The sequence below is a fragment of the Cyrtonyx montezumae genome, unplaced genomic scaffold, assembly GCF_038088225.1.
Source record: "Cyrtonyx montezumae isolate F1298 unplaced genomic scaffold, pur_monq_1.0 scaffold_8, whole genome shotgun sequence".
Taxonomy (NCBI): Eukaryota; Metazoa; Chordata; class Aves; order Galliformes; family Odontophoridae; genus Cyrtonyx; species Cyrtonyx montezumae.
In genome coordinates this window covers 80707402-80731131 of record NW_027072089.1, presented here as the reverse complement: position 1 = coordinate 80731131, position 23730 = coordinate 80707402, and the positions used below count along the sequence as shown (strand labels likewise).

Genomic DNA, 23730 nt, shown 5'->3' with positions numbered 1-23730 from the left:
CTCGGCACAAAACTCATTCACGTCCGCAAACCACTTGTGCTTCCGTGCTCCCCTGCACAGACATCCCATCTCTTCTTGCTCCATGACCGCCCACTCTATTTCCAACTCCATACCGCACACAAGAACCAGCGGCAACAACAGCACCCGCGCGGCACGGGGCGATCAGGACGTAGAGCAGAGCGCCGAGCGCGCGGCTCCATGCGCTCGGTGCTCGCGCCGCTGCCTGGCGGCGCAGCCACTTCCGGCGTGCGCGGAGCGCTGAGGCTGAGGTGGCTGTGGTGCTTCCGGTGTGTCCGTTCTCCTCCCTTTCTCTGCAGGTACGCGGTGGCAGTGAGCGGGTGGGAGGCTGACGGTGGGTGCTGCGGGGCGAGCCCAGCCCAGCCCAGCCCAGCCCAGCCCGCCGTGGGCTGGGGAGGAAGGGGCAGTGTTGGTCCTGTCGGGAATGAGATCCTCGCCCCGCGGTTCCGTGGGGAGCTCCGGTCGTGGCCCAGCCCGGGCCCTGCGGCTGCTTGCTGCTCCTCCCCCACCCTCCGCTCCTGGAGTTAGTGGGGTCGTTTCTGTGGGAACGGATCCCGGCGTGGGCCGGCGTCGCGTTTGGCTTGGGCAGCTCACGGTCCTGCTTGGTAGAGCGCTGAGATGCCGGTTTCTGCCGAAGTCGTGTTTCTTCCGTGATAGTTAGGGAGCTTTTCAGAAGCCGAAGAAAAGCTGCTTTTTCCAGTGGCGTGCTCGTTTCCTCTTTTACATACTGTAATCACTCAACGTTCCATGTGTGTAACGTTGGAATCTTACTCTTCATGGGGTATTTTTTTTTCCAGAAGAGCGGGAATTGAAAGTATCATTGCTCTAAAGAATGTATTATTTACATTTCCACACAGAAGAAGAAAAAGATTGGGGAACATGCTGTCTTACACGTGTCAGGATTGTGCTTCTGCCACCTGATGCTTTATGAGGCAGATTTATTGAACACACGAGCAGCAAAAACAAATCCATCGCTCAAGGGACGTTTTGTGAAGAAGAAAATGAGTGACACTGTTTTAATAACTGTTTGAAAAGTCACAGTAGACTTCAGAAGAGTTCCATTACTGATGCTAATGAGATTGCTTGATGGAGAGTGTTTCAAACAAATGTATACACTCACTGTTTTCACCAGTCACTAAATAATGTTCCTTGATGTGTTTTTCTCAAACAGTGTATTTTTCTTTAAATTATTGTGTATCATCTTATGAATGCCCTTGGGCATGATTGCTAGCAGTGTTACTACTATTTTACTGGTAGAATCTGCTATGAATTAAACTGACAGTTTGTAAAAGCTGGTGTTGCTGAGGAAACATTCTATATATCAATACCTGAAAAATCAGAATTATGTTAATAAGTACACTTGTTACTGCCTTTTCTTACCCTTACTTTTACTGATCTGACTGTGATGTTCTACTTCCACTGCAGGTATTCCACAAATAATGTCTAATTAGTAGCCAGAGTGGGAAAATTAGGCGTAAAACTTCATTGAACGCTATAACCTCATTGCTGAATTAGTGAAGTATACTTGATAGTATGTGGCTATGCATTGTGCTTGGTGTACATCAGTCTCCGTTTTCCCATTCAGTTGAAAGATGAGGCTCAGGTTATTTCTGCAGCTCTCAATATTGCTGAGAAAATGTGGCATTAACACTCTTCCAGATACTGGTCAGGAAAGATCTGAATAGGCCATAACATAAATAGAAGTTCTGCTATTATGTTTTTCCTTGCTAAGGAATTTGCTCCTCAGGCTGAAATTTAGAGTCCTAACCTACCTCAGTTCTTTCAGAAAGAGTAGTAACTTGTATCCTGATCTAGTGATCAAGTAAGGATCACCAAGTGTCTGTGCAGGCTTTCAAAAGCAAAGTAATGCTGTAAACACAGACCTGTTCAGTCATTAAATCCCAACTTAATGGTTCCACATAATCACTTTCATAAAATTCACATATTTTAAGCACTTCAGTTGTTTCTTCTTTATTCTTAACTCTGTTCTAAAATACCAGTATTGTAGGGATGAAAAGGTAATTTTCTAGTACAGTTTCTTCATGATCATGCCTATTTGCTCTCCATCCACTGACCTTTAATTTGGAATTATTTTTCTCCTTAAAGGTGATTGCTATGATACTTCCATTTAAAGCAGCTCTGTTCTGTTTTCAGCAGGATTCTGCTAGGTTAGGGAACCCTGATTCTGCTGACAAGGTGGGCTCTCTGTTCTTCTATCACAACAGTCTTTTCTGTAGTCGTTCTTGAAATGTCATTCTTTAAATTCATCTCTGAGAGTGATCAGAAACATACATGATGTTGTATCAAAAAGTTGGCTGCTGCCTTCTAGAATGCAACAGGTACTTTTTGCTGAAAAAGCCTACAGGTGCTTTTCTTTCTTTGCTGAAAAAGCCTACTTAACCTTTTTCCATTTTTATGCCTGCCTCACTTTGTGATTAACTAACAATCCACAAGGGTAAACTTTCTACCTGCTACTTCTCGTTTTCATCTGGAGAGCTTTGAATCTAAGCATAGGTGTTATGATCCCTAAATTACTGCTAAAGTCCCCAAGCTATTTTTTCAGAACTTTAATAGGAATCTTGTGCTAGGTTGGTATTAGGTTGCATGAAAAAAGGAAACGTAACCACGATGTACGTTTTATACATTTCTTTCCCTTTTCAGCTAAAATTGTCATTTCTTACATTGCACAATTATTGAAATCGATGTTTACCTGATGTTCAATGTTACCTACACTAAGTCCATATGCTAGCACATTTTCCATTTGGAAATGGTGGGAAGAGCATTTTTCATAGGTACATAGTAAGAAGTATTTCTGAGGAGAGGATCGTGACCAACAAATAGTTGAGACCAACATAATTTCATTATGTACTGCTGGCTGAACTAGACTCTCTGCTTTGCTTAAAAATCTGGGGACTCCTAATGGACCAGTGTGCTTATTTTTTGAGACTGATGAGAAGAAAAGTCTCAAAAGTCATAAACTGTACTGAACCTGGAATAAAATATTATTGCCTGTCAGTCCAGTAAGTTGCTAACTTCATTCTCCAGACTTCCATTATCTGATTTTGTTTTCTATTGCATGTAGAAATGGCTGCATGCATTTAATATTCAATAGATTGCCAATAGCACATGCTTTATTAGAAAATCAGGTTCAGAAAAGCAGAGTATGTGCTTCTTTTGTTGTTTTTTTCTTTTTTCTTTTGTAGAGTGTAAGAATACTGCTTTCCATATGAAGTAAAAATGCTATCAAACATATAGAAAGCAGTCTTAATCTTGGACATCAGAAAAGGGAAGTCTGCAAATAAAATAATCTAGCAAAACTCTTAAACTTTTCTTTGTTCAGTGTAAATTTTGCATTAGTTTACTGTTATTGTTGGAAAGCTATGTATTGTGTCTTAATCTGACTCTGTTTCTTTCAGCTTTCAGTCAGAAGACACAAGGAGAAAGAAGGACAGAAAGCAAATAACAGCAGCACCGAATGCAGCGAACGTGGACTCATGGATCTGAAATTCACTTCATCAAGAAAATACGTTTCCATCACTGTACCTTCCAAATCTCAGACTATGTCACCCCATATCAAATCAGTAGATGATGTTATAGTTCTTGGCATTAATCTTAGCAAATTTAACAAACCTGCTCAATTTTTCATCTGTGTTTCTGGAGTTTTTATGTTTTATCTAATCTATGGATATTTGCAGGTAAATGCTATGAATTTGTGTCTTATTTTACTTCTCCCTTTAAAAATATTTTCTTTAGAGTGTAATATACTACTACTTCAATATGTTTATACATGTAAAGTAGGTATTCACTGCAAAGTCAAGGTCTTAGATTATAATTGCTTACTGCTCTTAAATTCTAAAAACTCACGTGGTTTTGAGGTTTAGATGGTTCATTTTCATTATTTTTTATTTTTGTGTTCAGACATACTGCACAATACATAATTGTTTTTAATGTGTGTTTTTACATGTGATTTTATAGTCTTCTAAAAACAAACTGTAGAACCATTCAGACTGACACAGAACTAAAGAATGGCTTGGATTGGAAGGGACCTCAAGAATCATCAAATTGTAAGCGCTGTACCGCAGGCAGGGTTGCCAGCTGCTAGGTCAAGTACTAGATCAGACTGTCCAGGACCCCATCCGACCTTGCCTTGAATGCTTCCAGGAATGGTGCATCCAAAACCTCTCTGGTTAGCCTGTTCTTGTGCTTCACCACCCTCTCAGTGGAAAGCTTCCCCTGATGTCAGGTTTCCATTGTTGTTGACACCTCAATATCCTCTTGAGTTCAGTGACTACAGTACAGTAATAAGTCTCTTCTCTCTGCTCATCCTTTAGGACAGTGCTGAAGTATATATTATGGTTATTTGTTAAACAGGAGTGTAGTATTCAGGGAAATGCTAGGGCTTTTTAAATTTGTTTTTGTTCTTTTTCATTAAGAGTTTCTCTTCCTGACAGCCTTTTTGCTTTTATCTTTATCAGTTAACATTTCTGTTCCTATTTTTTTTATTGTTTTTGAAGTTCAACTGGCTCTTAATAAAGCTGTGACTGAAAAGGTCTCAAATCATTGTGTTTTCAGTGCAGTTTTCCAAGATGCCTGAGGAGATTGTTTAACTGAAAAAGTTACTTCCAAGGAGTTAGACAGTTATCAGTAAATAAAAATAATCTCAAGAAAGGCAATATTAAGCAGCTTTTTTTTTCATTATAGTTCTTTCTGCCCTATCTACCTGTAACTGCCACATACATGATTCTTTATGCAACGAGTGTGTTTTTGCAGGTTGTTCAGTTTTAAAGGCCCCCACTGCCCACAGGTTTAGAAGCTCACAAGTTCTTTTAAATGTAGGCACTCAAAATTTTAGTCCTGTATCTGTAAGAGTTGAGAATTACTAAGAAATATGTCTCTTAATGAAAACAGGTGTTTAATTTTAGCCAGAATTTGTAAATAGCCCAAAATAAAAAGAGTCTGCTCAAGTAAATGAACTGGAAAGCTGGCTGGAAACTATCTGTAATTTTAGATAAATATTCATGGATCAAGTGTATTCCCCTGATAAACTCATCTGTTAATTTCAGTGGATTTATACCAGCAGTACATTTTGTATTTTGGAGAAACTAAATTGTCTTCCATACTGTGCAAGTTATGCATGACAAGTGAATTCTAGTTCATTCTAGCAAGGGCTGGATTTGCATGTACATGAAGAAAAAAGTAATATTTTGAATGTGCTGTTTCGGTGTATGTATGTGACCTTGGTGGGGTTTTGTTTTTATAGGAATTGATATTTTCAGTGGAAGGTTTTAAACCTTTTGGTTGGTACCTCACTTTAGTGCAATTTGGATTTTATTCCATTTTTGGACTAATAGAATTGCAGTTGATTCAGGACAAAAGGAGAAGGTATGTGTTTTTTTTTTCCAAATATTTTGCATGCTATCAATCAAAAAAGAAACATTTTGATGCTTACGGTAAATTTATCTTCTGTTGTGTCATTGTGAATGTGTTGAGGCATTGTTAGTAGATTCATGATGAATATAATCTGAACTTTTAAAGAATAGTGCTAAAAGTTATTTCATAAGCATACACTTAGAGCTTGGGCCTATAAATGGTTTTGTTGTCGTGTACTGTTGCTTTGTTCCACTTACAGAGCTTATTCAATCATGAAGTGTAGTGATACAGACTGGCTGTTGTCTAGAATGCCCCACGTGCACTTAACTGCAGGAGAACCAGGAAATTCTTGCAATCTTGAATCATAAGCATATGGGATAGTTTAATACCATGTGGCATTAGAGACATTAAAAATATGTTTCCTGATTTCTATTTTGTATTCACTCTTAAATTCTATCATACAAATTGTTTGTGTCAGAGTATGCCTGCATCGTATAAAGAGTATGGATAAGACAGTGTTACCATAAGACATCTTATGTTGCTAATTGTGGCTTTGAGTATGCGTGAAAGTAGTAGAACATATGCACAACAGTAAACTGTGAAAAATTGCTAAGTAAGCACAGTAATTGGTTAAAAACTGGTGCTGGATCATCTGTTTTGAGGTGATCATTTCATCAAATTGGAAAGAACAAACTTGGAAATGTTCAAGGAGGATCTGTTTTTATAGTATCTGAATCACTTCTTATTTATGTTGAGTTTTTCAGTGGTACTTTTTCTCCACTCTTCATTCTTAGGCAGTCATTGTTAATGTGAAAACTTAGACAAATGGACATGGTGACAATGAAAAGATTCAGGGTACCTAGGTGTGCTGACCTCTTAGTTTCCTTTGACAAAGAACCTAGAGCCTTTGTCTTATTCCTTGTGTAATATACCTGCTCAGAAGGTTAAAAAATTCTTGCTTGAATACTTAGAGCCGTAAAGATTGTGTCTCCCTTTGAGCCATATTTATTGGCAGTAATTGAAAGACAGTGTTTGAAAGCAGGCATTTATGCGTGTTTTAAAATTCCTATTATGGAACTAAAGTGAGTGAATAAAATGTTCAAGTTATGTTATGAACGTATTCCTTTTATACAAATTTCCTAAGATAAATCTCCTCTAGTTATGTCTGTAATAGCAATGTTCACATGCTTTTTTTTTGTAGAATTCCTGGCAAGACCTACATGATAATAGCCTTTTTAACAGTGGGGACTATGGGTTTGTCAAATACCTCTTTAGGATATCTGAATTACCCTACTCAAGTCATCTTCAAGTGCTGTAAACTGATTCCAGTTATGGTAGGCGGGGTTTTTATACAAGGTAAGTATCGGTCTTGCTGTTAATTTATCTTTGAGAGTGCAATTGTGTTTGGAATCCTGTACTTTGCTGAGTCCCACTGACTAGAGAGGAGTGGGGACTGTTTCTCCTGCAGGAGGCAAAGTGTCAGTTTCTGCAGTGTCTTCTCAGAAAAAGTGGTCAAAAAGAAAACATAAGTTCTTTGGGTTACTTGCAAAATGTCAGCTTACATAGAAATGCTCATTTTAAAAGACTTTGTTTTCTAAACAGAAACACTTCTACGCTGAAAATGGTTCATTTATGAAATAAAAAAAATAAGCTAGGATTTAATTATTTGTGAAGAAATTCTCTACTCTTTTGTTTGATCATCTTAATTCGTATGTTGTGTTGTATTTATTGTTTGAAGTAGAAGTATTTAATTGGAAGTGTATCTGAATTCAGTCATCCTTGGCTAATCCCAAGATCATTGCTTGTATTTAAGAACAGAAAAAGGGATCTGGAGAACAGTGGATAAAGACTGTGATTATGTGAATACATTTCATTATTTCTGGAGTTAGTGGGTTTAAGTGTATTATAAGAAGTTAATGTTTCTTTGGTACTCAAGGATTCATAAAGTCAGTTAAGTTCTTCATATGAAACTGTTATGAAACACTGTCAGTAGTTACATGTTTCTGTTAGTTTTCAACATCTAGTTGCAACAGACTGAATTTGAATAGTGCTCTGGGCCAGCAAATATTGTTGAATAATTTTTATATTAATTAATATATATATATATATATATTTTTTTTTTTTATTTCCCTGCTTTCTTTCTTCACTTCCACTTTATATCCTCTCTCAAATTAAAAGGCAGTAGGGTTTTAAAAGTTCTCTTTGTTTCATTTGTTAGTGTTAGGGAATGACTTTTCTCTAAACAATAAAGGCAGCCAGTCTCTTGAATAAGAGAAAAATTAAGGTAACATCCAGTTTGCCCTGAACTTCCTGAGCTGGTGATGTGTTAGGGGGTATGTGTCTTAGGAGTAAAGTTAAAATCTGTCACGGGAATCAGGTAGTATCTTTTAATATCCTCTTCTGTGTTAGTAACTGCTGCTATAGAATAAACCTATTTCAGTCATGAAAAGCCAGAATGTTAAGACTTCTGCTGAAATGAAAGAACAATGACCAGTTTTTTCCTTTGCCTTCTGGTCTGCTGACATGATAAACAGAAAATACTGAGTGTTAGAGTCTCATTTGTGTTGTATTTATTACCTTTGCAGGAAAACGTTACAACATTGCAGATGTGTCTGCTGCCCTATGTATGAGTCTTGGATTAATATGGTTTACCTTAGCTGACAGCACAGTTGCTCCAAACTTCAACTTGACAGGTATATATATATATGTATATATTTATTTTTCAAGTTTAATGAAATGCAGATTTTTTTATATTGTAAGCGTTCCATAAAAGTTTGGAGAGTTCTTGGTGTATTGTCTCACGTATCCTACTGAGAATACAGGGTTTTTTTTCTTATCTTTGTACTTGAAGAAATGTATCTGTGGCAGAAGACACATTTATTCCAACCTTTAGTTTTCAGGGTCCCAAAACTTAGAGAAATAACCACCATTTAGGTTGAAATATAGCGTGCTTGTTCTCAAGAAATATTTACTTCTCCATGGATGCCTTAAAATAAATAGGATAAAAATTCAATCTGATGATTTTAAAATTGCAGAAGACTGTCTTTTCCAGTTCAACCTTTCAGTCCTGTACATTTAAGAACCTTTGTATTAATTATTTCACTTTAACGTAGAGTGTAGGCTTTGTATATTTTTCTCTATTACATGAAATCAGAAATAACTAAAACGTTATAAAATTCTTAGGTTTAAAAACTTGATTGAATCTCTCTTGGAAATGAGATGGGAGAATTTATTATTCCTAAAATGCATTTTATGTATCTGGTCAGTGTTTGGATTACTACTGAGCCTTGAAGTACATTTGAATAATCAAATTTTTTAGCATATTCTTCCTTTCAAAATCTGAGATTGTAATAACCGTTATTAGAAGTGTTCATTGTGAAACTTTTTTCTCAATAGTGAAAGCAGTGATTTATAAGTTTTGTTTGTAAAAATATTAATCAATTTTTAAATTAAAAAAAAGGCTTTTTGTTCTAAGAGAACATTATTTCATCGAGTGTATTAATGGTGAAATGGAGAGCTGTTTTTGTCTGAAGTGTATTTTTTTGCCTTGCTTATATGTTAGGGAATATGACAATTTTAGTGCTGCTGGTAGTGGAGGACATTTTTTTAATCACTCAATTATATAACAGGCTGTGCATTAATGTAATTGTGCAACTGGGCAGCCACTTAGACAAAATATATATTTTTTGAGTATAGGAGGAAGGTAGTGTGCATGTGATTATAGTCTAGTGTTCTCTGAAGGACAGATACGTTCTACTTTTACTGCAGTTTTACACAATTGCTTCTAAGTGTATTAATATGTTGATACATTCATTTTATAAAGTATGAATTGGTAACAATCAGAAGATTTGAAAAGTTCACCCTATTGTGTGCAGTTGAAGGAAAGTGCAGCAAATAGAGCAAAACTGACAGCCACAAAGATGTGCAAAATGCAGTGTAAAACCTTCTTCAGAGAATAAACAGGGTTGTCTACCAGTTTATTTTTTACATATCAACCAGTTCTGTATCTATTGAAGTTTAGAGCGCTATGATTTGAATGACATCAGTTCTGTGAAAACAGAATGTAGACTTGAATTCAAAACTCTGGGTCTTCCCTTGGCAAGGTAATTCAAAATTCTGCTGCTCACCTTCAGGAGAGGCACTATCTGCATTCTTCTGTTCCTTCTTGTCTGTTTTATTTATACTAAATAGAATGCATAGTCTTTGTTCAATACAAATACTAAAATAGAGCATGAGCAAATATAAGTTTTGCCCATGTCATACCTTCAGGAATTTCACAAGTTGTTTGTTTTGTTTTGTTTTTTCCTGCTATTGAATTCCAGCCTCGGTATTGCTGGGTCATAAAAGGAATCTACACAGGTTCTGTTTACACATGAAAGAGTTCAGCAAAGAAAACAAAAACTGTCTTCTTCCAGAACAGGTACATATTTGTAACTAAGGAAGAAATATATTTTTCAACATAGAGATGGTAATAAGGGCTCAAAAAATCTTCTAGCATTACTAAGTTAGAGAGGTAGTGGTAGATAACCTAAACAGTTATAAATAATTGAGAATTTCCAGAAGAGAAAGTCGAGGTGAAAAATGTGCCCAAGGAGATAATCTTGAAACATTGGTGCTACTGATACTTCCACTGTTATGTCATTACAGATGAATGGAAATTACCTGTTATTTACAGCGAGGAAAGAGTGAAAAAAAATACTTCTGTGCAAATTTCTTCATTCTAGACTGTGATGTCAGAGGTAGTTTGGTCTTTTGCAGATTGAGGCATTTTGTGAGTTCCGGAGGCTAGTTACCTCTCCTGTGTCTAATAATCTATGTATGACAGACTTCTAGGTGTGGAGTGTTAGTGATCTTAATGGGCAGATGAGCTCCAAGTAACTCCTTGGTCTTTAATACATTCATGCAGTGGGGATTGCAAATGTGAATGTTTTAAGGAATTTAAGCATCCAGTAGATTATAAATGTATATCTGGTGTTAATATTTCCCTGTTCTGTGCCATCTCATTAGTTGGATAAAGTAAAACATTAATGTGGTGCCTCAGTCAAGCCTGCAGGTACAAGATCTCTGGATCTTATCTCTTTCAGAACTAATGTAGATTCAGTTCTTTCAGTAATTTTTATTTGTGCATTCTATAGTGTACAGTTTTACTGCTCTCATTCATGACTTTGCTGCTGCTGCTTGGCATGTCCAATGCTGTTTCAATGAGCAGAACAGTTCCTATTTTCTATTCCTATTGTCTGCCTGTAATATTTACGTGCATCTTGTCTCTGCATGTCTTCATTCAGTGCACTCTTTCACTACAGATCCCAGGTAACTTTTGTCTTGTCAACCCAATACTGAGCCCATGTATTTATCTTGTAACATGCCTGTGTCATTAAACACTGCTTGGAGGCAATATGCTAGCACAGGTGGAGGCACGCTTGGTCAAGACTGTCACTCTGCTGGTGTTGATATACACCTGTCCACCAGGAAGTTAATATCTGTATACTGTGGTCTGTAGCATAGCCAGTACTATTCTGGTTATAATGCCATTTCCATTGACTCGTGCATTTTCCAGCACAGAGCAACTTTAAATAATGAAGAGTTGCCCACACAGTCTTTTTTGTGTTGCTTCCGTTGCATGTGTCTAGCATGGGAAGGTAAATGGTTCCCAAACTTAAGAAATGACTGGTTTGAAGTTCCCGTATATCCTGAAGTTTACTAAGGAGGTGCTACTGTAAAGTTCACAGGTATATAAAATTGTTAAATGTATTAATTCTGAAACTCCTGAAAGTTGGGATTTAAAGTTACTTTTCTTTGTCAGGAGCTTAAACTTCATTTGGTCCTTCAGAACACTTGTTGTGAGACCTCCTATCTTAAAAAAGTAACCTTAAGAAAATTCAGCACTACTTCTTATGAATCTCTCACTCCTCATTCTTCTCAGACAGTCATGTTCTTTTAAAGGACCAAGACTAGAACAGATAGTAAACACGATTTCGGTGACAAATATTTTCTGTTCAGCAAGTTTATATAATGTTTTACTTCTAGAAAAGTGGTATTTTAATCTGTATGTATCATTAATTTCTAACTCTTGTAGTATTAAATGTAATACTTGCTACAATCAAGAGAGAATAGGAATGTAGAGATTGAGAAATGAATTGTGACTGGCATGAATGGGAAGTTATTTTTTGTTATTGGAAAGCTGATGATGATATTGAATCTGTAATGACTTGTTGTGACCAGGTTTGTAGCATTAAACCACAGGGTCTACACCTGAACAGTACTTCTTAAAAACAGGATATTTCAGCAATGAATGATTTTCACAGTGAATCCTCTGTTCTAGTCAAGAGCACCTGCAGGGTTAGGAGCATCCACAGCCTCTCTGGGCAGCCTGTTCAGCACCTCACCACTCTCTCTGTAAAGAACTTTCCCGTTATCCAATCTAAACCTTCCCTCCTTGAGCTTATAAAATATGGATTAGATATGGAGGTATTTTTTTATAACTGTATTACTGGTTTGCTATTTCTGAGCTTTTTCAGAATAAGCACAGAATTATTTCTGTCACTACTTCGCTTTGTTGATAAAAATTCTTAACAGGTTTTTGTTTTTCTTTTATTAGGTGTGATCCTAATATCCCTTGCACTCTGTGCAGATGCAGTTATAGGAAATGTACAGGAAAAAGCTATGAAGTTGCACAATGGTTCTAATTCAGAAATGGTAAAAGTTTCTCATTTAGTGTTGTGTCACACAAATTTTGAGAGTATTTAAATAATCAGACTAATATTGTTATCTGAGGAGGATAAAGGCTGAATTAGTACAGAATTTGTAATTTTGAAGCATTCTGTCATAGACAGTGTATACAATGACAAAATAAGGAATTATATTTGCTTTTCTCTTTCATATGTGAACAATTACTTCTTGAGTATGTGTCCTTGTTTTTTCTGTTTTTTCTATTTGTTTTTCTATTTGTTTTTCTGTTTTTTTGTTTGGTTTTTTTTTTGTAGGGTTGTTGGTTCGATTTTGACTTTTTTTCTAGAAGGCTTTTTATTCAAGAGTGCTGTTTTCTGTATCCAATTTCAGATGTATATCAGAGCTACAAAATCTACAGAATGTTGAGCTCCAGCCCCCCTGCTACAGGCAAAGACACTTCCCACTAGACCAGGTTGCTCGGTGCCCCATCCAGCCTGGCCTTGAATGTTTCTAGGCAGGATGCGTCCACAGCCTCTATGAGCAGTATGTTCAGTGTCTCACTGCCCTCACAGTAAAGAATTTATTCCTAATATCTAGTCTGAATCTACCCTCTTGCAGTTTAAAACCATTTTCCCTCATCCTGTTGCTACGTGACTTTTATAAAGTCCCTTCCAGCTTTCCTGTAGGTCCCCTTTGGGTACTGGAAGGCAGTTAGCTATAATGTCCCCCTGTAGCCTTCTCCAGGATGAAGGGCCTCAACTCTCTCAGCCTGTCCTTGTAGGGAAAATGCTCCAGCCCCCTGATATCTTTGCAGCCCTCCTCTGGACTCTCTTCAGCAGCTCCTTGTGTTGGTGACCCCAGAACTGGATGTAGTACTCCAGGTGGGGTCTCACAAGCACAGAACAGAGGAGCAGAATCGCCTCCCTCGACTTGCTGTCACACTTAATGCAGCACAAGATACAGCTGGCTTCTTAGCTGGGTGGACCCTGTCTGACCTGCCTTCTATAGCTATAATCTCTGAAATGCAGAGCAATGTACACAGCTGCTTTTTTGCCCAATTTGTGTCTCAAAATACTCTGATATTTGTTAGCTGTCTTACAATTTTTCCAAAACTTTGCTTTTTGTTCTGTATTAGATGAACAAATGTTGGTCTTGGTATTTTCTCCAACTTGTAGAATATCAGTGTAGTGATTAAGGACATTAAAGGCTTTGTTAGTTTGAGCCTAGATACCACATCTTGGTTTCTGTTCAGAGTATTCATTGCAGAAATACAAACAATTTCAGAAATCATCTTTCTAGGCTTGAGGTTGTGAGCGACGATTTAAGAGGTGCTCTCAGTCCAAGAACATTTAATGAACAATGGAAATACAGTTGGACGGTTAAGGAATGTGTCACCTGTGGGATCCCTTGCAGAAGGTGGAACTAACTTTGGATTAAGCAATTATGAAAAGGGAAAAGGAATCTATCTATGTTTTCCATGTTATTCAAGCTAATTATAGTTTTCTGAAGCTTTATTTGGATTGTGAAATCCTGAAATTGGTGGACCTAACAGTCAGCAATGATTTCAGGATATTAACTGTCTAGCTTACAAAACTTCATGTAGTTGTGGGTAGGAAGAATGATTAATGCTTATTATTCCTTTTTTATTTGTATATCAGCTGTTAACAGAAATAGTAAAAACATCCTCAAACACTACAAATCCAACTCAAAAATTGAAAATATTAATGGGGCCATATGTTTGAAGGCATTTAATTTTCTACTTTCATATGGTATCAGCTGGTAATTATTTTTTTTCTTAAACTCTTCTAGGTTTTGTACTCTTATTCAATAGGTTTTCTGTATATTTTATTTGGATTAACTTGCACTAGTGGATTAAGCCCTGCAGTAGCATTTTGCTCACAGGTAGGTGTAAAAATTTACTTTTTTTTTTTTTTATCTGCAAACAACCTCAGTAGAACACATTGCTCTGTATAGTTTAGAAAGTCTCACCAATTCTCTAGTGTTATGTTTTCAGTGTGTAACCTAGTTGACATACATATTTATTGTATGAAATGTGTTGTTACAGTCTTTCATGTATGAGATAATGTGATAATGTTTAAAAAAAAAAAAACGAAATCACAGGACCAAACTCTAAGCTTATAATTTCATAATTATTTTTCCATTATTTAACTAAAATTAAATAAGGATATTTGCATGAATGCATTGTTGAGCAGCTTATTACTGCTCAAGCAGTTGATTGAAGTCTGTAGTTGTGTCATTCTTTAATACCTCAGGGTTTGTTTTACGTTTTCCTAACAGGTTTTTGTTGTTGTTGCAGCATCCAATTCAGACGTACGGTTATGCATTCCTTTTCTCCCTGACTGGATATTTTGGCATATCCTTTGTTCTAGCTTTGATTAAAATCTTTGGTGCCCTTCTGGCTGTAACAGGTATGAACAAATGATATCTTTGCTGCTTCTGGTATAAAAACTTGAAGTATTGCATTATTTAAGACAGCTTCGGAGAATTGTTCTTTCTCTGGCCTTTTTTTTCCTCTTGTTTTTTGCTGATTATTGTTTTTTTAGTACACATCTTCTCTTGTGTACATTTGGGAACTTCATCTTTTCCTGCTACAGTTTCTACATAGCAGTGCATATTAAGTAGCATCATGTTGGTGGCCTATGCTGTGTTTTAATGCAGAAACAGCACTATTCTAAACTGAGGAATACAGTCAAGATAAAGAGAAGATGAGTATTACTTGAAATATGGAAGAAAAACATATTCAAGTAAGGCATGGCAGACACCCTAAGCATAGAATTTCTGGAGATTCACAGCAAGTAATGTTTTAGGAAAGGTATGAAGAATTCCTCTGAAGATTTTGTGCATATCCACACACTTTCATAGGAATGCTGCTGTAGCAATGTTAAGTATACACTAAAAGTCAGTTCAAAATAAAGTTAAGCGACTAATAAACTTAAGGAACAAATTTTGACTCCCGTGACAGTTTATTCAGTTTTTTATTAAATGGAATGCAATAAAGAGTATTTGTTTTGGAAGTCAGGATATAAACTAAACAAACTTCTCCCGGACTGTAGTGTTAATGGCAGAAGCAGACAGCCTAGCTTTTGGTACTTCTTGTGGACCTCCTGAGCAATTGGCCCAAAAATGGAAGCAGTCATATTTTCTGTTGAATCTTAATACAGCTTATAACTATATCAACTTTGTCAAGAAAAAAAAGATGTGAAGTACAGATGTAAGGTATCAGTAATACATTGAGACGATTTCTCCCAATCATAAGTTCATAAGGTTGGAAAGGACCTATAAGATCATCTAGTCCAACCATCCTCCTATCACTATCCCTACCCAACTACTAAATCACTGCTGTGACAAGCTGGTTGTGTGTGTATGAGTCTCTCTAGTATGTCAGAGGCTACTGTAATACTCTCCAAGTTAAGAAAGTTAAGCCATTGTACCTGTTCTTGCAACAGTTTATATGCAATTAAAAAGTTAGTGATGTGATGTTCTGACTTTAGTATTTTTTCTGTAAGTAAATGCAAGTCAGACCTATCTGTGCTGACAATCCCCAGGTATGTTTCCAAATTGCCGAGGAAAAAGTGGACTTGAAACAAGATGCAGTCACAACCATTACAGATTTTTCAACCTCCATAGATAGTCAGACTTGACTCTTACCAAATCTATAACTGAGCTTACCTTTCATCTTGAGTAATCCGTCATCTGGAAAAGTCACGTAGGGGAACTGGAATCTTAATAGCTTAAATTGTCAGTGAGTGAGTAGGCAGCTCAGTAGACAAGTCTCAGCACTGCACTGCCAAGTTATGTCATCAATTTATACTTGCCCTTTCTTAGTATGTTAGCATGCCTTAGAAACAGTGAAAAGTATTAAGCATACTCCATTTTGAAGGCCAACTGTATTGCTTTATAGAAAGAGGTGAGCTTACTGATAACCTTGTCTGCGTAAGATGTTTAAAGGAAGAACGGTATAGAGTGTAGTTAAATCAAAGAAACTGCTAAGACAGAAATTGTTTGCATTATTCTGTTGTGTGTTGCATCTGTCTATGTGAAGCTTTGAAAAATTTCAGCGTGAGATGCTTGCTCCCTGAGTGTAGCAGAGCTACAGCAAAATGATATGGTTATTGCAAGTGAATGAACGTTTTCAACTTGTATCACAGTGAGTTTGTAAACAGTCAGCTGGAGTGTTTGCGTATTGGAATCTCCTCAACTGTCGGGATAAACAGAAATGACCCTGCTGTGAACTTTGGCAGTAGTTAATTGGAGTGTTAACATTTTCAGTGTGTCTCACAACACTGGAAAGTCTTAAGGTGCTTGATTGTTTTTCAGCATCTCTCTGCATGTAGTCTTTCAGACTACCCCTAAAATCATTACTATGTGCAGCTGCTGGAATTGTTTGCCTGAATAACGTTGTTGCTTCCAAATTTAATATGTCACAGCTATGAATTTTCCAAACAATAGGCCGTTGCCTACCTAGCTTCTCTTGTTGCATGTGTAGTTGTTACAGCATTCTGACAAGAATGGTTACATCAGGATCGTTCCTTCCTCAGGTTACCTTTTCTTAAAACTTCCAACATCAGTCACAAGGGACTAGGGTGGGGAGGTGTAGCAAGATGCCATGGAACTACTTTGCTCTCCTCCCTCTCCCCCCAAAAGCTGATTTCTGTCAGGTAACTCTCTACTTCATTTGCATCAGTGAAGAGGAAGATACAAACAGTTACTCTCTGGCCTGAAAATTGCATGCTCTGATTTTCTATTAATTCTCTGTAGCACTACCATTTTGTATTTGCTATATTGGAGCTTAGTGCTTAATGGCTGAAAGTTGTCCGGATGAGAGGCTTGGTTCACATGTTAAAGCAGCTCTTAAAAAACATTTTGAGAAAATATCTACCTGTGGTAAACATTGTTTAAGAGTGCCGTGGAATAGCAGAACTTTCCCAGATTTCCTTGTGCCTAACCTTGACAGTCTTAACATGAGACTTAACAGACAGTCTTGAGCCCTTTCGGTGTTGCCTAAAGCAGTGTGCAAATGTTTATTGTGCCTTGGAAGAACAACCATATTCATTACTGTCCCCCCCATCAGCCCTCCTTCATACTGGGGGGAGTGGGGTGATGGAGTTTAATGAAAATTGTATTTCTACTATCAGAGTGAGAAGATGTCAGACTTCTGGAAAAAGAAGAAAAGGCACCTAATTTAGAAGGAAATGGTTGCATAAATATTTTAATCAACAACTGATTTGAAAGAACAGAAATAATCACGATTAGAAAAACTGAATTTAACCATTTTTTAAATTATTAATCTGTAAACTGTTTTCTAATTAAAACTCCATTTTCTTTTTCATTTATGTTTAATTTTTCATGTAATAGAAAATAATTTTATTTGATGTGCATAAATTTCTTTGAATGTATAGAAATTGTCACTGAGCAGTTGAGACTGGGGCAGATAAAGCAATGATGAAGGCTGTTTCTTCCAGTACTAAACATGCTTTTAAGAAAAAAAATCTAGTGGGAGAGGCTTGTGGGGGTGAAACTTGCTTTACTGGTCAAAGAAAAAAAGCATGAAAGTACATCAGTAGTTAACGGTTCCTTTTGTCATGATGTTATGTTAATACTAACGTGAATGTAGTTATGAGAAAATACATATTTGGTCTGCTATAGAAAAAAGTACTTCATGGTAATCAAAATGGTTTCTGCTGATAAAAAGCTTTGTTTTCTACTGGTGCAGACAATTGTACAAGATAAATGAAAGCCTTTGCTGTCATGTAATGCCTTCTCTAGACCTTTGTGGCTGAATTTGTACACCTGGCTGCATTTTTAATGTTTTTCAAGGTTTTCCTAATATCTCATTTACTTTTTGCATGTTTCGATGATAAATGATAGGTTTTCAAGTATTCAGTTTGCTAGCAACATTTTAGTCATAGCAGGTAGCTTTGGCATTGTTCCAATAACTGTTGAAAGTTATAGTTAGGGAGTAAGCCAAACACTTTATGTCTGTTTTGCCAGCAAAACTGTGTTCCCAACTTTTCTTACAACCTTGTTTTTGCCAGTGATCTTCTTGCTAGCATGCTGAAGAAGGCTTTTTAAGAATTTTAGGAAAGCTTACTAATGCATAGTCATTAAAATCAGTCATCCTTGGTCTTGTAGATTCCTAGCCAAAGTTACATTTCTCTGCACTGCTAGATAACTGAAATTACATTAACTTCAAAAGAATTACAAGATGGCTGGTCTCATTCCACTTAAAAATAAAGCCCAAAGCAACTGTCTAGATCACTGTACTGTGATAAAGGCACATGAGAATGGCAAGAGATTTAGTGTGTCCAAGTCCCCTTGGATCTGAATCTACTTCTTTCAGCTTTAACAGACCAGTGTTTTTAGTTCATGTGATCAGTTCCTTGCAGGGATTGTTCATTGCTTTCGGATACTATGAAGTGATTAGAGTGAAGCTGTTAAAAAGTCTTGTTCTAGGAGTTTCTGTGCTGCGAATACTGGGCCTAGAGCTGATGCTACTACTTGTTTTGCATAACATAGAATCATATAATCCTTGCTAGAGTTGGAAGGGACCTTTAAAGGTCAGCTAGTCCAACTCCTCTAGAATGAAGAGGCATCCATCGCTAGATCAGGTTGCTTAGAGCCTGGTCCAACCTGGCATTGAAAGTCTTCAGGGACAGGGCATCCACCACATCTCTGGGCAGCCTGTTCTAGTGCCTCACTGCCCTCATTGTAGAGACTTTTTCCTTATATCCAACCTAAATATACTCCCACTAAGTTTGAAACCATTTTCCCTTGTCCTGATTCATGATTCTAGCATTCCTTTTATACTATAAAATTGTATGGTGCATTACAGTTTATCTTTGCACAAAGGATGACAGTGAGTGTAGCCAGATCCCTAACTATGTAGTAATGGTGTCTACTGATATCAAAGACCATCTTGTATTCTTATGCCGTAAGTGGATTCTTAAAACAATTTCTGTTTTCCTCTGCAGTAACAACGGGAAGAAAAGCAATGACAATTGTGCTTTCTTTTTTGTTCTTTGCAAAGCCATTCACATTCCAGTAAGTATTTATAATCTAAAGTGTATTTTTGTATATTTTATTTAAAAAAAAAAAAAAGTTGATCGTGGATATGTAACAACAGTAGTTAATCATACTCAGGCTTCAGTGGTTTTCATACTGTATCTTCTACAGCACTGACAGTCTGTTGTAGAGATTGTCTTGATGCTAATCATGCTAGAGAATAGTTTCCATTTTTCTAAAGGTCTGGAAGATAAACTGTTCCATGTGTTGACATTTTTTTGTTGTTGTTCTTGCTTTTTAAGAAATACGGAGTATCTGGGATTTATAATACTTAATGAATTGTTTGGGTACTTTCTCCAGGAAGGTTTGGCTAAAGGCAGGCCTTCATCCATTATTATACCTTCTATCTGAGTATATTAAAATGAAAATTTCTGGGCCTTTTGATTTCTTCTCCCTTTTAAATCTCAAGAGATTTTTTTTTATCCTTGAAAAAATGCAGCAGAGGTACTACAATTATTTAAATTCTAATTTGAAACAAAATAAGATTTATTTTTATTGTTACGTATAAATTTGAAACTTAAGAACAAAGCATGCAGCTAAATGTTCAAATGCAGTTTATTCCAGGTAGAAATGTTGAGGCTTAAAATAAAATAACAGGGCTTAAACAAAACATGTGCATTGGGAAGTACAGACATGAGACACTGAATGATGAGTGTGTGTTTTAGACCAGCAATAGAGCGTGTTTTAGACCAGTAATAGCTCTCCTAAATGTAGGCAAGGAAAACGTACTAAAACCTCTCAGTTCTACTTTATTCATAGAAGAAAGAACAGTTACTGTTTATTTTTTAACTGTGAAACCACCTTAATAAATTATCCATTTTGTACAAGAAAAGGAATACAGCATAGTAGTAATGGAAATTCAAGGAAATTCCTTGTCCAAGTCCACCAACTTGTTTGTTGTTTTTGTTTTGTAATGTTTTTCTTAACTTCTCTCATTAATTTAGGATCTTTATTTTTATCTCTAAGTCATAAATATTGGTCAGTATAAAGTGCTAATGGCAACCTCTTTTCCCTCCTTTCTCTCCCCTTCAGGTATGTGTGGTCAGGCTTGCTGGTTGTCCTTGGAATATTTCTTAATGTTTACAGTAAGAATATGGATAAAATCAAACTGCCTTCACTGCATGGTATTTGGAAAAAAAGTGTGGAAGAAAGAAAAACAAGGACGTTGTCGCAAACTGTATAGAGAGTGGTTTATGCCATGTCTAGACTCTGACTTCCTGTTTTATTGGAACAGTCTTCAACTGATTCACTTTCCAAAGGGAATATTATTAAAACCAAAGGAGCTGAAGGCATAGTATCTGCTTGCAGATAGCTGGAAATGCACATTTTTGTGAGCCCTTTCTCCAGAGCACTTGAATTCATCATAAAAGGCATTATTGGCCATTATCAGGTGGCGTTATCAGGCAATGAAGGACTTGCAAAGAGCTGAGAAGCTGCACTCTGAATGTGATGCAGTGGAAGACTTACTTGGGCATTTTTATGATGCTGGCCATGTGTCTAACTCGAGATTAGTGTTTCTTTGTTAATTGTCTGGCTGAGGTAATTTAAATGTAATATTGTATTCACATTTAATGGAACCTAATTAGCAACTGGCTGAACAAATTGTGGTTTTAAAGGTGCAAGATTCAGATTATGATATGTGGTCACTCTCACGTTAAATAAAATTGTCTTTTTTTTTTTAATAAGTTACTGATCAGATCATCACAAAACATATTGTCATAATTTCTGTTTTTAAGGAAATCTTAAGGTGTTATTGTGTATGGTGGTCATTGCTTGCAAGTAGTGAAAATAAGATTGTGTTTGAGCAGTCAACACCTATGTTTTTACATGAGTTGAAGTGGGTTTTGGACATCAACTAGCTGAGAACAGAGAATGAGAATTCTGTGACTGAAACAGTGGTGTAAGAAGTTGTAGTTTGCTTATTCTGTGGTGAAGCAACAAACTTTTCATGGCCTTATGACCTGCTTTGTCAAAGTAGCATTAAGAGACATGAAAGAAGGTTCTCTGAACTGGTATCATCGAATCAAAATTCTCTGTTTTCAGAATTGGACTAAAGAATAATGGCATCTGATTCTGTATTTGAGATATGTATTATCTCCGTCTTTGTGTGGTCCTGTTTAAGATTACGGTGCAGATGGCAAGTTTCTTTGCTTTATGATAGGAGGAGACAGTCTACTTCCAGTCTTTCACTGTGAATTTGAGAAGATTGAGTCTGTTTCTCTCTCCAGCTTTCATTTTCAACTCATTTTGAATCACTTGCCTTCTCTTTCATTTTATTTAACACTAGCACTTTAAAAATACAGATCACTTTACACTTCATTGTTCTCACACTCTTGTGCCAGTTCTTGTTGCATCCCTTAGGTGCATCCTGTTTTCTGTTTTTTCATTTAAAAAATGACTTTTATTCAACTTAGACAAATGTAACTTTCATAATAGAACTGCACGATCAGAAAGAATGTACGAAGAACTGAAAACCTACACAGGATGTATTGCCTTTGCCAAAAATACTTCTTTATGAAAGTTAACAATATGCGCGTGCAAAATGTTTGCAAGGCATTTGGGAAGAATTGCTGTTCCAAGGAGCTTGTAATCAAAGCACAGACCTAAAAATGTGCCTTAAATTTTGCTTACTGAGTTAGTAGCCAGCATATATATGTCTTACTAGGTTTCTTAGAAAGTAGAACATGGGACAGCATAGCCATGTTAACATGTTGGGACAAATAGAGTGCAGAGAAGCAGTAACAAATGTGTACTGTTTCTAATGCTCAGGCTACTGCATGTTAGCAGAGTCCTTGTGCCCGTACACGCACATCGTCAGCAAGTCATGAGTTTTCATTGTAAGTGCAACAATGCTTTTTAAATTGCTAGCTACTATATTATTTATCGTGTCCTGGAATAGGTGGAGAGGTCTGAATATGACAAATATGCACCTTGAAATAAAGAGGGAGACAACCAGCCATAGTTCTCATCAGTGTCCATGCTGCATTTGAAGTTCTATGTAGGATACGAAAAAGGCTTACAATTTCAGATTTGGTGCGGGAGTGGATTTTGGACCAAATGTCTGTCTCCGTTAACTGCTTTATTCCTGATGCGTTCTTTTCTCTAAATTAAGTTGCTCTTTACAGTGAGGTTATCTGTCAGGTTTAGAAGAGAGCTTTTGAGCCAGTGAAAAGGAAACAAAACAGAATAGTGGTATCTCAGTTCATCTTAGTGGAACTTGGTAATTAGCATGTGTTTTGACAATATTTCAGTCACAGTTTTGCCATGGTTTAGTAACTGTATCTGCTGCTAAACTTCACTGAACTTCCAGTAACCACATTGTGTGAAAGCTACAGTACATACATAAAGTCATAATAAACATACTTAGAGAAAATGGTAAATTAATTGAGAAGTTTCTGATAAGAATTAAGATATACCACGTAGATTGCAGAACTTCTAACCATCAACCTGACCTGAGTTCCATCAGTAAACCAAGTCCCATCATGCCACTTCCACACATCTGATAATGCAGTTTTGTCTTCGCTTTATCTGGAGTACATAAAGTTCACAATATTGTGACATTGGCCTTGTAATTTACTCTGTTGTGTATGAGACTTACTGGAGCGTACATCAGGGCAAGTTTGGATGTTATTTTTTTTTTAACTATGAAGGGTTTTTTTAAATTCTTTTACTTGTGCTTGTTACTTTAAAATCTGATTTTACAGACAAATTCTAGATTTAGTGTTCACAGCATATATTTAAGAGACAGGTTTTTCTTATCATAGGTGTGAATTCAGTAATTGTTACTCAACAATATGTAAGAGAAATTGCTTACTGAAATGAGGGTAGCTCGTAATTTGCCACGTGTCATAGTCTGTGCAGTTCCATACTTTCCCTGAGATGTTAAGGAAGTCTTCATTTCAGAGAATTGCTGTAAATCTTTTAATGAGCTTTATAGTATGTGCAGATAAGAGAACCTGACAAGCCACTAAATGTTCTTATTACAAAATTTTGATTTAGGATCATCTGTACTGTGTATGTCTATTGTTTTGTGTTGTCTGTGAAATACAAGTAATGACTTGTTTGTGAAATAACTATAAGTGCTTTATTTTTCATGAGAGAGCTCTTAACACTGGGGTGCTGTTAACTTTTCTTGGTGTTGCTATGTAGGTTAATCAAAAGAGCTTTTACAGTTTCAGATTCAGCAGCTCCTGGGCTCTTTACAATAGGCATCATGAAACTACAGAAGAAAGATTGGTTCTGTCACCATAAAATTTACTGTCTAAACAATGTGAAGTGGTTGTTTGCTCTTATGCTACACATCTTCTCTTTGCGCAAAAACTGTGTTATGGGAGGTAGCTATGAGACTGAAGGTCACACTAAAATTTAGGGCAGCCCAACGTGTCTCTGATGTCAACTGCCTACTATTGTGACACCATCCACTTCTGCCTCCTTTGGAGGATAAAGGCAGCTCTTGATTTCCTAAATTAGTATGCAGTCACAGTTACTTTCGCATTACATTTTTGAATTTATTTGGTGCACTTGAATAGAAAAGTAATTGACTGTGCAGTGGATTTCTTCAGTGTTTCACTAGATCAGTACCATTAAACT

The 23730-nt window shown here is 36.6% G+C and overlaps 1 protein-coding gene across 3 annotated transcripts; it reads left to right on the top strand.

The window, feature by feature from the left end:
• Window positions 1-3388: 3388 nt before the first annotated feature.
• On the top strand, window positions 3389-21102 carry SLC35B3 (solute carrier family 35 member B3). 3 transcript variants are annotated; one of them, XM_065752269.1, is made up of 9 exons: window positions 3389-3713; window positions 5279-5400; window positions 6590-6744; window positions 7974-8081; window positions 11987-12084; window positions 13867-13959; window positions 14375-14486; window positions 19050-19119; window positions 20173-21102. In XM_065752269.1, the coding sequence occupies exons 1-9, from the start codon at window positions 3513-3515 to the stop codon at window positions 20321-20323; spliced, it is 1110 nt and encodes a 369-aa protein (XP_065608341.1). In that variant the 5' UTR covers window positions 3389-3512; the 3' UTR covers window positions 20324-21102. The 3 variants fall into 3 exon arrangements, with proteins under 3 accessions (XP_065608341.1, XP_065608342.1, XP_065608343.1); XM_065752270.1 differs by lacking the exon at window positions 13867-13959; XM_065752271.1 differs by lacking the exons at window positions 19050-19119; window positions 20173-21102 and adding an exon at window positions 16617-16825.
• Window positions 21103-23730: the final 2628 nt, after the last annotated feature.